Source organism: Nicotiana tabacum, chromosome 17, assembly GCF_000715075.1.
Source record: "Nicotiana tabacum cultivar K326 chromosome 17, ASM71507v2, whole genome shotgun sequence".
NCBI classification, from domain to species: domain Eukaryota; kingdom Viridiplantae; phylum Streptophyta; class Magnoliopsida; order Solanales; family Solanaceae; genus Nicotiana; species Nicotiana tabacum.
The window spans coordinates 130,157,593-130,171,293 of NC_134096.1; the positions used below are offsets into that span (position 1 = coordinate 130,157,593).

The 13,701-nt window shown below is 40.7% G+C and overlaps 1 protein-coding gene across 1 annotated transcript; it reads left to right on the top strand.

Annotated features, from left to right (window-relative positions):
- Positions 1 to 12,082: 12,082 nt before the first annotated feature.
- On the top strand, positions 12,083 to 12,919 carry LOC142172115 (uncharacterized). Its single transcript, XM_075235891.1, has one exon. The coding sequence runs from the start codon at positions 12,083 to 12,085 to the stop codon at positions 12,917 to 12,919; it is 837 nt and encodes a 278-aa protein (XP_075091992.1).
- Positions 12,920 to 13,701: the final 782 nt, after the last annotated feature.

Genomic DNA, 13,701 nt, shown 5'->3' on the forward strand with positions numbered 1-13,701 from the left:
GAATTTGAAATTTCAAAGTTTATTAGGCTTGAATTGGGGTATGACTCATGATTTTCGAGTTGTTTGAGGTGATTTGAAGGTTCGACTAAGTTCGTATGATGTTTTGGGACTTGATGGTATGTTTGGTTGAGGTACTGGGGGGCTCAGGTGAGTTCCGGGATGGTTTCAGATCATTTTTCCTTGTTTTGCAACTGCTCGAACTGATATATGGTATTGTTCTTCGCGAACGCGAAGGGTCTCATGCGTTCGCGAAGAAGGATTTTGGACGGCTGGGATTTTTCCATCACGAACATGATGAAGAAGACGTGAACGCGAAGAAGGGAGCTGAGGAAAGACTACGCGAACGCGAGTGGGCAGACGCGAACGCAAAAAGGAAGGGGAGTTGGGGGCCTGCCTGGCGTTAAGCCTTCGCGAACGCGACTCGTGTCTCGCGAACGCGAAGGGCAGAGGTCGGAAGGCATCGCGAACACGATGAGGATATCGTGAACGCGAAGCTATGGTCGCGAACGCGATGAAGGCACTTCTGAGCAGAATTAAAAGTCCCAAAACGGGGGTTTGAGTTCATAACTCAAAATTTAATTGGGAGCTCGGTAGATGGCGATTTTGGAAGAGATTCTTGCGTGGGTGTTTGGGTAAGTGATTCTTATCCAGTTTTGATTAATTTTCATGATTATGTCTTTGAATCCATCATTTAATTCGGATTTAATGGAGGAAAACCAAGATTTTTGTAAAATCTTCCAAAAACGAAAAATTTAGATATGGAAATCGAGTTGTTATTGGAATTCGATAAAATTGGTATGGTGGAACTCATATCGGAATGGGTATTCGGATTTCATAAAAATTATGCCGGGTTCCGAGGGGTGGGCCCAGCGTTGACTTTTGTTGATGTTTTGGAATAATATTTTAAGTCGACGTATTATTATCCGAAATTATTTCCGATAAATTTTAATAAAGTTATACAATTAATTTGGATAGATTCGAGCTGTCTGGAGGTCAATTCAAGCAAGAAGGCTATTTTAGAATATCGACATAACTTCAAAAAGGTAAGTGTCTTGCTTAACCTCGAGTGGGAAAATTATCCCTTAGGCATCGAGTCTTATGTGCCATTTGTGAAATGTAAAAAGCCGTGTACGCAAGGTGATGAGTACGTACTCGGCTTATATGTGTAAATTTTATTGAGTTAAACTTCTGAGCATATTGTGTGGTAAATTGGATAATTATTGGTATATATTTAATTATCTAATTGTCGTGCCTAAATCCTTGTTGTTGTTGAATCTGTTGTTATATGACAATTTGATGTGATTGTTACCTGATTATTTATGTAATTCCTTGAGTTTGTTGGTTTGATAATTATTGGAGTTTAATTTCATTATGGATTTCCCTCTGCAAATAATTAATTAAATGAGCTTAAGAAGAGGTGTTTATATAATTATTGAAAATTTTATTTTAATGAATACTTTGCTTTATATTGAGTAATTTCTATCTCTATTGATTATTTTTGGGTGTTGTACACATTGTGTGGAGCTTTTGGCTATTTGTTGTGAAATTAATTGACTTGGTTGTAACTTTGGAATTTAATTGTGGCCATTGGGCAAATTATGATATGAATTGATTTTTGTTATGTTGTTGTGATAGTTTTTCATGTAAATTGTTGTGTTGTGTGAGTTGTTAGTTTGGGGAGATAAGGGTGACATTTCACCGTTGATATTATGTGGTTATAAGGGTGGCATTTCACTATTGTTGTGTTTGTTAGAATATTGTCTGGGCGAAGCGATAAGGGTGGCTATAGGAGCGATAAGGGTGACAATAGGATCTATAAGGGTGGCTATTGGTATCGTCTAGGCGGAGCGATAAGGGTGGTTATATGAGTGATAAGGGTGGCAATAGGAGCGATAAGGGTGGCTATTGGTAGTGTCTGGGCGGAGCGATAAGGGTGGCTATATGAGTGATAAGGGTGACAATAAGAACGATAAGGGTGGCTATTATCAGGGACGATATGTGATGATATGGGGTTGTGGTGTTGATAATTTTTATGTGATGTTGTGATTTTCTTGTGTTTACTTTTACACCTTGTGCAATTTGTCTTGTTGTTGGTAAACTGATAACAATCTGATTTATGTTGAAATTGAAATTCTGTGACTATTGCCAGGCGGTTTATAAAATAAAATGTGGGCACGAGGATATTTGGCACGTGAATTGTCCGTACAATTGTGAGATGAAATGAGGGCACGAGGTGCCGGAAAAATATGATGATTTAATTATGGGCACGAGGTGCCGTGAAAATATGAAAATGGGCCGAGACCCGTGTTTACGAAAAATATGAAAATGGGCTGAGACCCATATTTTTTTTATTATGAAATGAGGTGTCACATGGTGACTTTTTAATTGAAAGAATTATATTCAAAATATTTATTTGAAATAATTTCTATTCAAAAAGAATTATATGAAAGAATTGTATTTGAAAGATATTTATTTGAGGAAATTATATTTGAAAAGATTTATTGAAAGCATTATATTTGAAAAATAATTATTTGAGAAAACTACATTTGAAAGAGAGTTATTTGGAAGAATTAAATGTGAAGGATATTTATTTGAAAAACTTGATTTAATTGGTTGTAATTGTGTTTATTAATTGTTGAGTGATATTAATGGTATTCTTGTTGTCCGTTGTGCATATCACTGGTTGTTTAATCCTGTCTTTATTATTATTATTTATTTTCTATTATTTTTGTATATTAAATTGCACAGGTTATTAGACTAGTGAGTGTCTTAATTGTACCTCGTATCTACTCCATTGAGGTTAGTCTTGATACTTACTGGGTACTGACCATGGCGTACTCATACTATACTTCTGCACAGTTTTGTGCAGAGCCAGGTATTGTAGATAACGGACTTGAGCGGAGTTAAAGCGGGTTCGTAAGGATTCAAGGTAGAGCTGCTTGGTCATCGCAGTCCCTTGGAGTCTGTTCATTCCATTGTACTGTTAACTTGTAATCAAACAGTATTGTATATTCGGTGCTCATGATCATTCTATGTATTCAGTTAGAGTTCGTGACTCAGTACTACCAGTCTTGGAAGGTTGTGTATTATAATTATTTCCGCTGTTAGTTTTTATTTTAAAAGAAAATGGCTTCAAAAATGTAATTGAAATCGGCTTACCTAGTCTTAGAGGTTAGGTGTCATCACGACGTCTGTAGCGGGATTTTGGATCGTGACACTAGTCGAGACTAATTGTTAGCCGTTGTTGCTTGTACAAGCTCAAGAAGCACTACAAACTCCCAACTATGCGTGTTGTCCGTGAGAAATTGACAACTTGTATAATTTTATCTATCAAGATTTAAATAGATAGAAAGAAATTAAGTGAAGTTTTCTAATTAAGTATTTTCATTCACTTAGGCCGCACCCTTTGATGTGCCAATATCAATCAGTATTATTGGGGTAATGAATCTAAGGGAAAAATCTACTCCGTGTCACCTTTCCATAATCCTATGGCAAAATCTGAAATTAATTTATGCTCATCCATGTTTTCTTCTCAGCACAAATGACACATACAATGCTCTTATGACTGTATTAGTCCAGGCCTTTCTACAGATTAATAGCTAATGATATCCATATCACTAGGTTGCTAGTGACTGATTCTAACGACATATTTTTCTTCAACCCCTTTTCTAATGTCAAACTTGAGTTACCACCTATTTATTTAGCCATTCAACCCAGTTGTTTCTCTTTCTCGGCTCCCCCTACTTCCCCAGATTGTACACTTTTTTGCGTTATCACAGCCATCCATCGCAAGATAGTTTTTTGCATTCTTAAACAAGGATAAAGTGTATAGACCATATTACAATTTTGAGAGGGATCGAAATTTCAAAGAATCGAGTTCGTTACTGTACAAGGTGAATTACTATTGTTTGAGCAAACAAGGAGTCACGATGTGGAGAAAAATGAACCGCGTTGGATCAAGTCCTTAGACACAATCCTTCAAAATTGCCTCTCTATTGCTTTGGTAGTTCCTGTTCCTACAGAACTTCGTACGACTCAAGAAGACTTTATTCTACTACGTGAATCAAGCCTATGCCTGATTTGACCTGATAATCAATAGTAGTATATATTTAAGAATTACGGAGTACTTTGACTTTATAGTCAACGAGTTGGAGATTAAAAAGGTGTGAAGATATGGTTCTGTAATTGATTACCGAAAAAAAAAAGGGTGCGAATATGCCTATTCGGAAATAGATTCAAAAGGTGGGAATATGCCTATTCGGAAACATGGCTGTGGTTGTTCGCATTACAGCATAGTGCCTGTTAAAGTCACAATAAAAATTAAACACAACATATGTTACGCGGCGCCTTCCTGAAGTTCCTTGGAAGGGCGACGTAAGGCTAAGCAACCGATGTTAGTGCGGTTGCTATGCGCCAACTGAGGCCCTCGCCGTACGCTAGACTAGATTGTCAGTGCCGTACGGGAAAGCCAATGTCGTGAGCAATTGAGCAGCGAAAAATGAGCAACTGATGATGAAAGCTGATGATTGTATTGATGATGATGAAAGCTATTACAAGATGAAATGCGGTGTCGAGGGGGGGGAGACACCAGTACAGAGAATTGTTTGAATGCTTGAATGTTTGAATGCTTTGGTCCCCCTTAATAATGCTTAAAAAAAATAAACCAAAGTTACATGAGTTGACCTAAGAAAGCTGTAGAAACACACTGAAAATGAATGAAGTAAAACTACTCTATAATTACAATGAAAGGGACTTAGTCTTCTATGGAAGCAAGTCCGATGGCAGCAACTTTGTCTTGAGCAGCAGGGTCTGCGCGCGCATTGCTGTGGGCGCGCGCGGCACTATTTGGATCTGCCAGCGGCTGAGCGCTGGTGCTTGGCATTGGGTCTGCGCGCGGGGCACTGTCTGGGTGTGCGGCGCTGATGGCAACAGGATGATTTGTGCGCGCGGCACTGATGGCATTGGCCAGCCGCTGGGCGCTGGCATTGATTATCGGTGGGGCGACAGAGGCGCATGCTCGCTTGTCACTTGGCGCTGCCGAGACCACGGGGCCGACCGTGGTGCTAGGCATTGGGAGGCTTGCCGGGATGCCACGGGGCACGTCCAAGGGGTCATGGGTCGATGATGGAAAGCAGCCCATGACATTCTCCCCCACCTGAGTTGGCGACGCCCTCGGAGCCTTACCTGCAGGATGATGATGGTTGGTCAGGCTCTTGATGGCTGGGAGGTCTGTTCCCCTCGGTGCTGTGAGATGTCTTTCTGAATGATCTTCCATGCATTTCTGAAGTGGCCTGAGGCGGCTGACATGGAAGACTTGATGGATTTTCCACCAGGCTGGTGTGTTCAGCTGGTATGTGGATTTTCCGATGCGCCTTTCAATGGAAAAAGGCCCGATGTAGCTTGGCAATAGGCGAGGATCTTGGGTCCTCTTTGCAAACAAGTTCCGTCTCAGGGTTTTTACCATCACTTTGTCCCCTGCTTGATGTTGGGCAAAGTGACGATTTTGTTCGACATGCCTCGTTGCCCTGTCTTGGGCCCTGACAAGATAGCTCCGCACTATCTTCAAAGTTTGTTCCCATTTTGTAGAGAAACTGGCAGCTCGATGAGATGATGGTATGGTTGGTGCATTCACATTATGTGGGAGTAGCGGTTGCTGTCCGGTAACAATTTCAAAAGCGCTTTTGTTTGTATGGGCGCACTTTTGTGAATTGAAACATAGCTGAGCAGCATCCAGAAGCTTCACCCAATGTGTTTGTGACCCGGTAACAAATTGGCGGAGATATTCCTCCAGCATGTCATTGAACCGGTCTGTTTGATCATGTGTTTGCTGATGATGATGGTTTGAGTTGTAACTCAATTTGGATCCGAGGCAACTGAAGAGTTGGGTCCAAAACTTGCTAGTGAAGCGTGGGTCGCAGTCACTGATGATGTTGCTGGGCATACCCCAATGTTTGACAACATGGGAGAAGAAGAGTCGAGTTGTTTCTTCTGCTGACATGTTCTGTATGGCTGCGATGAAGGTAGCATACTTGGAAAACAGGTCGACTACCACCATGATGGTTGCATGATTCCCGACCTTGGGTAATCCTGTGATGAAATTCAGGGAAATGCTTTCCCAAGGTCTCTGTGGGACAGGTAGCGGCTCCAAGAGTCCCGCTTATGCTGGGTGATCCGACTTGTCCTTTGGGAATGCTTGACAAGTCTTCACACATTGAGGGGCGCCATGAGCTGTTGGACCCCGATGATGTGACGCCTGTTTGATGATGTTGAGGGCAGCCGGAACTTTGGGTTCAGGTCTGTTAATTCCCTCCTTAAACTGCATGGCCGTGATGTTTCCAGCGGCCATCTTCTTGGATATGGTGTTGGTCTGCCTGAGGAATTCCAATCTCACTATCAGTTCGAAGTCATCGATGATAGCTATGCGTAGGTCGAATATTCCATTGTATGGGCCAAGCTGGATTGGCGCTTCTTTGGCTATTCCACTCACTTGCTGAGATGGAGAGTTGATAGCCTTGACACGACCCTTGCATTTTTGCAATGCTAGACCGAGGCATTGCACCTGAGTTGAGGCCAGGTAGTTGTGGCTAGCACCCGTGTCTATCAATGCCCGAATAGGTCTGCCGTTTACTTTCATGTCAACGAACATTAAGGTCCTCTTTTGTGATGTGGAGGCCTCTCGTCCGCCTTTCCTTTCCCTTTCTTGTCGATTGGGAATGCTTTCTTCTTGGGGTTGCCAGTACTGGTTCCCGCCAAGGTATCATGAATGGAGCCGACAAATGCGTTGAAGGCACCTACTTGATCGGCGCCGTCTGATTCGTCGGTATCTGTCTCGTCATCGTCAACAGTTTGTTGAGCATTGACTTGTGTATTGGGGCATTGATTGTTCCAATGTTCCCCGCCACAATGACGTCATTCTGATGGGGGCTTTCTCCCCTGATGGTTGTTGACTGATGCAGTAGTGTTACTGCTTGAGGAAGGAGTCTTGGATTTGGATGCACCTCGATCTCCTCCGTTTCTGTTGGGGCCACCGTTGCTAGGTTGGCTCCCGTTGTATCCCCCTCGGACAGGCGGCTGGGGCCTATCCTTCTGAGTTTCCAACTGATAATCCCCAAGGCACTCTGCAGCTTGAATGGCCTTGGGCAGGGTATCTACCCGTTGTCTTTGCAGTTCCATACGAGCATGAGGTTTCAAACCTTCTATGAATGCGAACAGTTTGTCTTTGTCTCCCATATCCCGTATGTTTAGCATGAGTGCGGAGAATTCACGCACGTAGTCCCGCACCGACCTGGTGTGGTGGAGTTCACGCAACTTTCTTCGTGCATTGTATTCCACATTTTCAGGGAAGAACTGCAGGCGTATGGCGGCCTTCAGTTCTGCCCATGTCTGGAGAGTATCTTCACCGACCCTGATGGCTTCGTATTTGACTCGCCACCAGAGTTTTGCATCGCCTTGAAGATACATGGCAGCAGTTGCTACCTTTTTGGATTCTTCCAAATGTCCAATGGCATCGAAGTATTGTTCGATGTCGAAGATGAAGTTTTCCACTTCTTTAGCATCCCGGGCTCCGTTGTATGGCTTGGGCTCCGGAATTTTCAGCTTTTGTGGCATGGGGGCAATGTTCATGGCACCCCTGATGTGGTTTTCGCCTCCTTTGAGCAGGCTTTGAAGGGCAGCATTGACAACATTGAGCTGGCCTGTCAAGTTGTCTATGGTTTGCTGCATGACTGTCAGTCTGTCTGCCTCTAGTTCCCGATGGGCTAAATCCTCGGCACGCTCCTGTTGGAGGTCCTCGAATTGGCCATGAATTTTGGTTGCCTCGACGGCAGCCGTTTGCCGGTCTTCCTCAGAGTCTTGACTGATGTTTGCTATGTCATTTTCGGCTTGCCGCATTCTGCGGTCCAGGTCGTCCAACCTTTGCACTAGGCTGGTTTTTAGATCAGGCAACGTATCCACGATGGGCCGTAATGCGTCAACCGTCTCTTCTAGGGTCGTGACGCGATCCCCGTGATTCACCATGGTCAGAAATGGTAATGATGATGCCAATGATTTCCCTCGTCCGATGTCGAGCCTAGGCTCTTATACCAACTGTTACGCGGCGCCTTCCTGAAGTTCCTTGGAAGGGCGACGTAAGGCTAAGCAACCGATGTCAGTGCGGTTGCTATGCGCCAACTGAGGCCCTCGCCGTACGCTAGACTAGATTGTCAGTGCCGTACGGAAAAGCCAATGTCGTGAGCAATTGAGCAGCGAAAAATGAGCAACTGATGATGAAAGCTAATGATTGTATTGATGATGATGAAAGCTATTACAAGATGAAATGCGGTGTCGGGGGGGGGGGAGACACCAGTACAGAGAATTGTTTGAATGCTTGAATGTTTGAATGCTTTGGTCCCCCTTAATAATGCTTAAAAAAATAAACCAAAGTTACATGAGTTGACCTAAGAAAACTAACACACTGAAAATGAATGAAGTAAAACTACTCTATAATTACAATAAAAGGGATTTAGTCTTCTATGGAAGCAAGTCCGATGGCAGCAACTTTGTCTTGAGCAGCAGGGTCTGCGCGCGCATTGCTGTGGGCGCGCGCGGCACTATTTGGATCTGCCAGCGGCTGGGCGCTGGTGCTTGGCATTGGGTCTGCGCGCGGGGCACTGTCTGGGTGTGCGGTGCTGATGGCAACAGGATGATTTGTGCGCGCGGCATTGTCGGTGCGCGCGGCACTGATGGCATTGGCCAGCCGCTGGGCGCTGGCATTGATTATCGGTGGGGCGACAGAGGCGCATGCTCGCTTGTCACTTGGCGCTGCCGAGATCACGGGGCCGACCGTGACGCTAGGCGTTGGGAGGCTTGCCGGGACGCCACGGGGCGCGTCTAAGGGGTCATGGGTCGATGATGGAAAGCAGCCCATGACACATATTGTGCAAAAAATTAATCAAGCAGATCAAATCTAAATTCGCCGAAGCCGAGCAACAATAACGCAAGGGCCTGCCTTCTTCTCGACCTTTCAAGTTAGTGTGGAAGTAGTTTTTAATATAAGCCAGACAACTTTCTTCTCTTTAATTCATATGATACAAAATCCTTTTCATTTCTCATTCACACCACAAAGACCCAACAGAGTCCTGACTAACCTGCTGTCAAGGAATCGGAACAATATTAGGGTCACTTATTAGCATATCTCTGATAGTTGATAGCTAAATTGGTGCCTTTAATTACTTTTAACCTTCAACATTCCAATAACGTGTGGCCGAATTCGAGTCCATTTCTTTGTTGATTGATGAAGATAAGTTAAAATGGAAAAAAAGTTGAAGGACATCATGGGCAAATACTGAGGGTAATAAAGGGTATCTAAAGAATTAGTTTTAGGGAATATATTCTCTGTAACTGCTGAGATGCTTCTAGATGAGAGTAGCAAGGACTAATTGGGCAATAAAACAGTAAAACAGGTCTGGTGTGAGGGACTGGGGGAGGGTAATACAGAAATAGAAAAAGGACAGAAAAGAAAAAGAAACAACTGAAAATGCAGTTGGCATTCTGGTACATTCCCTCATGCATTTCTCACGAATTCTCACTGATATTTCACTCCTCTAGACATTCACTGCCAATTCACTTTCAATACATACTCACTCCTTCTTCCTTCACACGCACCTTCTCAATTTGCAAAAGCTGAAACACAATTTTTCTGCATTCAAATTTGAATTCCATATTTGAAAACAAAAAAAATACTCCAAAAAAAACAACAAACAAAAACAATTTTTAAAAAAGGCTGTAGTTGGTTCTGTGGTTTCGAAAACAGTTTCCTCTGCATTTCTAGGTTTCGAAAACACTTCAACTTGGAATTTTTGTTGTTTGTTGTTGTTCTCGGTGACAAGAGTGGGTTGTTCTAGCGGTAAACATTCTCCGTTTCCAACCAAAAGGTTGAGAGTTCGAGTCACCCTAAGAGCAAGGTGGGGAGTTCTTGGAGGAAGGGGAGCCGAGGGTCTATCGGAAACAGCCTCTCTACCCCAGGGTAGGGGTAAGGTCTGCATACACGTTAACTTCTCCAAATCCCACTAGTGGGATTATACTTGGTTGTTGTTGTTGTTCTTTGTCAATTAGTAGCTGACAGTTGTTTGAATGCTATAATACCATCAAGCTTGCAATTATAGGCTATTTATGTGTTCTGTAAATGTTCCTTGGAGTATTTAGTCATTTGTGGGTTTGATAAATGCTCTCTTCTATGTCTATTTGCCAGATTAGAACTTGATCTAGAGTTTTAGTGTACAAAACTTGTATAAATCTGAGCATAATTGCTCATGCTATAATGATCATGAAAGCATTTTTAAGTTACAATGGTTGACCAGTTAAAATAGAGCGAGAATTGAGATTTTCAGGTTGAATCGAAGCTGAAGAAATGTTCATTTCCAGCAGTAACGTATTGTTCAGTATTAGACAGATCTCAAAATTTGAAAATGTATTAGGCACAACATTTAATAACATGGGTCCATTAAAATTCTCATCATACATATTAATTTCCACTTTAGTTACTTATTGTTGATTTAATGACAACTGGGTGTAATTTTATTCATACCATAATTATTTGACTTGAGGGGCTATTTAATTTAGTTTAAGTGCAGCATGTGTAGGTTAATCCACCATGTTTAAAAGTTTAGAAACTACATAAAAATACTTAAACTTAAAACTTTTATTATAAGATCTTACATAAATGTACTTGAAAACCGAAAGAACACGATAATCTAAGCACATTACATTAGCGCGTAAAAATCAATATGCTTCTTCGATCATGGATGGGCACTATTTGTTCGACATATATGCAGGGGCGACCCAACTTCATCGGAGGCTTAAAGCAAAATCTTATATATACATCTTAAAATATATATATATATATATATATATATATATATAAATATATGTATAATGAATATCATTTTTAAAAAAATTAGACAAGTGAGGATATAGAATTAAAAAAAAATGAGAACTTAGTTTTATAAAATAAAGAAAATTAAATGAATTTAACGTTGATTGCATCACAACTAAAATTGGTGAACCTAGAAAACATAAATGATTCCTTTTTTTAGTAAGTCCCTTTCTATATTTGGTAACAATTCAACTTTAGATTTTTCTTTTTACCATTAATGAGATGATTTCTAGCCCAAAAACTTCTATGATTTATTTAAGATTACAAGTTTCAAAAGCCTTCCTTTATTTCATAAAATCCATGTCCAGTCAAACACTTTCATATAAATTGGGACGGAGAGAGTATAATTTATGTAAGAAAAATAAATAATAAGTTAGATTATTAGATATAGTTACATGACCAACTAATGAATAGAGAAATATAATTAAGTAAAAAAAGTAAAATAAGATTGACAGAAAACTATTTTAGTTATATTAATTAGAGGAAGAAATCGAGTTATTAAAAATTAATATGACAATAAAGAAATAAATTTATCAATAATAAAAGATAATTATATAAATAATATACTACTATATATAGAAAAATACTAGTAATTTTGGGGCCCTTAAATATTTGGGGCCTAAAGCAAGTGTTTCACTTGCTTTGGGGTTGGGCCGCCCCTGCATATATGTTAAGATGCAAAAATTATTAATTATTAGATGTTAGTGTGTTAAGTCAGTTAGTTGCCAGCTGGCAGTTAGTTATACCAGCTGGAGATTAGTTAATGGTTGTTATTTTCTTGTTAAAACTTCTTGTATATAAGTCCTCATTTTACAGAATGAAATTTGAGATTCTTGCTTCAACATTTCTCTTCTTCCTCTCAATATCATTACTTCTGAGTTTCGAGAACATTCTATGTAATCTCCATTGAAGCTTGGTTCAAGCTCATTCACAGCAGAACACTCGAAATTGTTATGGTATCAGAGCCGGTGGGAATCTCTTCTCCGGTAACTGTAATTGTGTATTTGATCGATCAATTCACTGATCCTTTTTGTTTTTTTGTCACATGCAAACCTAAATTCGAGTCATTTTGGAATTCATTCGAACGATTCACTATTTTTATTCGACGACAAATCTCAATTGCAGAATTAATAGTTTTGTTTTTCAATACTTAGCTCAACCGAGTCAATTATGGCGATTTTAGATGAAAACGAACGATCTAATGATTTAGAGGCTGATTTACCGACTGGGAATGGTCAATCCAGTGTGGATCTGAGTAGTCCTTTGTACATGCACCCCTCAGACAATCCTGGTGCAATGTTAGTATCAATTCCTTTTAATGGTGTTGGATACAGATCATGGAGGAGAAGTGTGTTGCGTGCACTTTCTATGAAGAACAAGGTAGGTTTTATCAATGGAGAATGTAAGAAGCCAGATCCAGATTCTCAAAAACTTCGATTGTGGGAGAGATGTGATGATATGGTAACATCGTGGATTCTGAATTCATTATCTAAGGAAATTGCAGATAGCGTGGAATATGTAAATGATGTAATATTGTGGAAAGAATTGGAAGATCGATATGATCAGACCAATGGTACAAAGCTGTATCAAATTCAGAAGGAGATTAATGATCTTTCCCAAGGATCTCTTGACATCACAGGGTACTATACTAAGATGAAGAAATTGTGGGAAGAACTAAGTAACCTAAGCGCTAAGAATCAATGCACTTGTCATTGCACATGTGGAGCAAAAGAGAGTATGCACAAGGAAAAACAAGATAGGCGATTAATACACTTTCTCATGGGACTTAATGAGGTCTACACTGTGGTGCGAGGCAGCATCTTGATGATGAATCCATTGGCTTCAATGGCACAAGCTTTTTCACTGTTGGTTCAAGAAGAAAAACAGAGGGAAATTAAACCTAATAATCAATTTGCCTTAGAATCAACTTCTCTGAATGTGAACACTTTCAAGCAGAACAGTTATAGAACAAATTACTCTCCTAGCAATAATTACAATGGTACATAATCAATCCTTAACCATCTATGGTTCTCACGGTTGTGTTCGTTTCAGCCATGAACACCGCCTGGTTTCATGAGTGCTTAGAGAATGGGCCTTTACTTTCATTCCCCTTGAAGCGGCTTACACTTCACACTCACATAGGTGATTTCTAAACGTGTAATCCTATAGACACACTATCTGGTCATATCCTGCCAGAATTAGAAAATCATTAAAAAATCTTTAAGCTTTGTTGACTCATCAAAAAGCCTTAATGCTTTACCTCGATTTATGAACATTGTCTTCATCACGAGAATGGGTTGAATTATTTGACAATGTTGAACCGTCATTCATAACTTTGTTTGATCTCTTTGAACCTAGCTCGTGGGATCTCTAGTCTGCTAGGTAGAGTTATTGCTATAATGACTTGTCCTATACCTTAACCACATTCCCTTTGATGATCTTTCAACTGCCTCTCTAGATAGGCCTTTTGTAAGTGGATCCGACACGTTATCTATTGACTTTACGTAGTCAATTGTGATAACACCACTAGAGAGTAGTTGTCTACCGGTATTGTGTCTCTGTCGTATATGATGAGATTTTTCGTTATACATAACGCTCTCTGACCTGCCCTGCCTATTGCCGCTTGACTATCAAAATGTATACAAATAGGTGCCAAAGTTTTGTTATAATGCAAAGCGTAATTTTGGGTATGTTTGAGATACCCCAAAACTCGTTTCATTGCCATCCAATGTATGTGATTGAGATTACTTGTAAACCGACTCAGTTTACTAATAGCACATGCTATATCT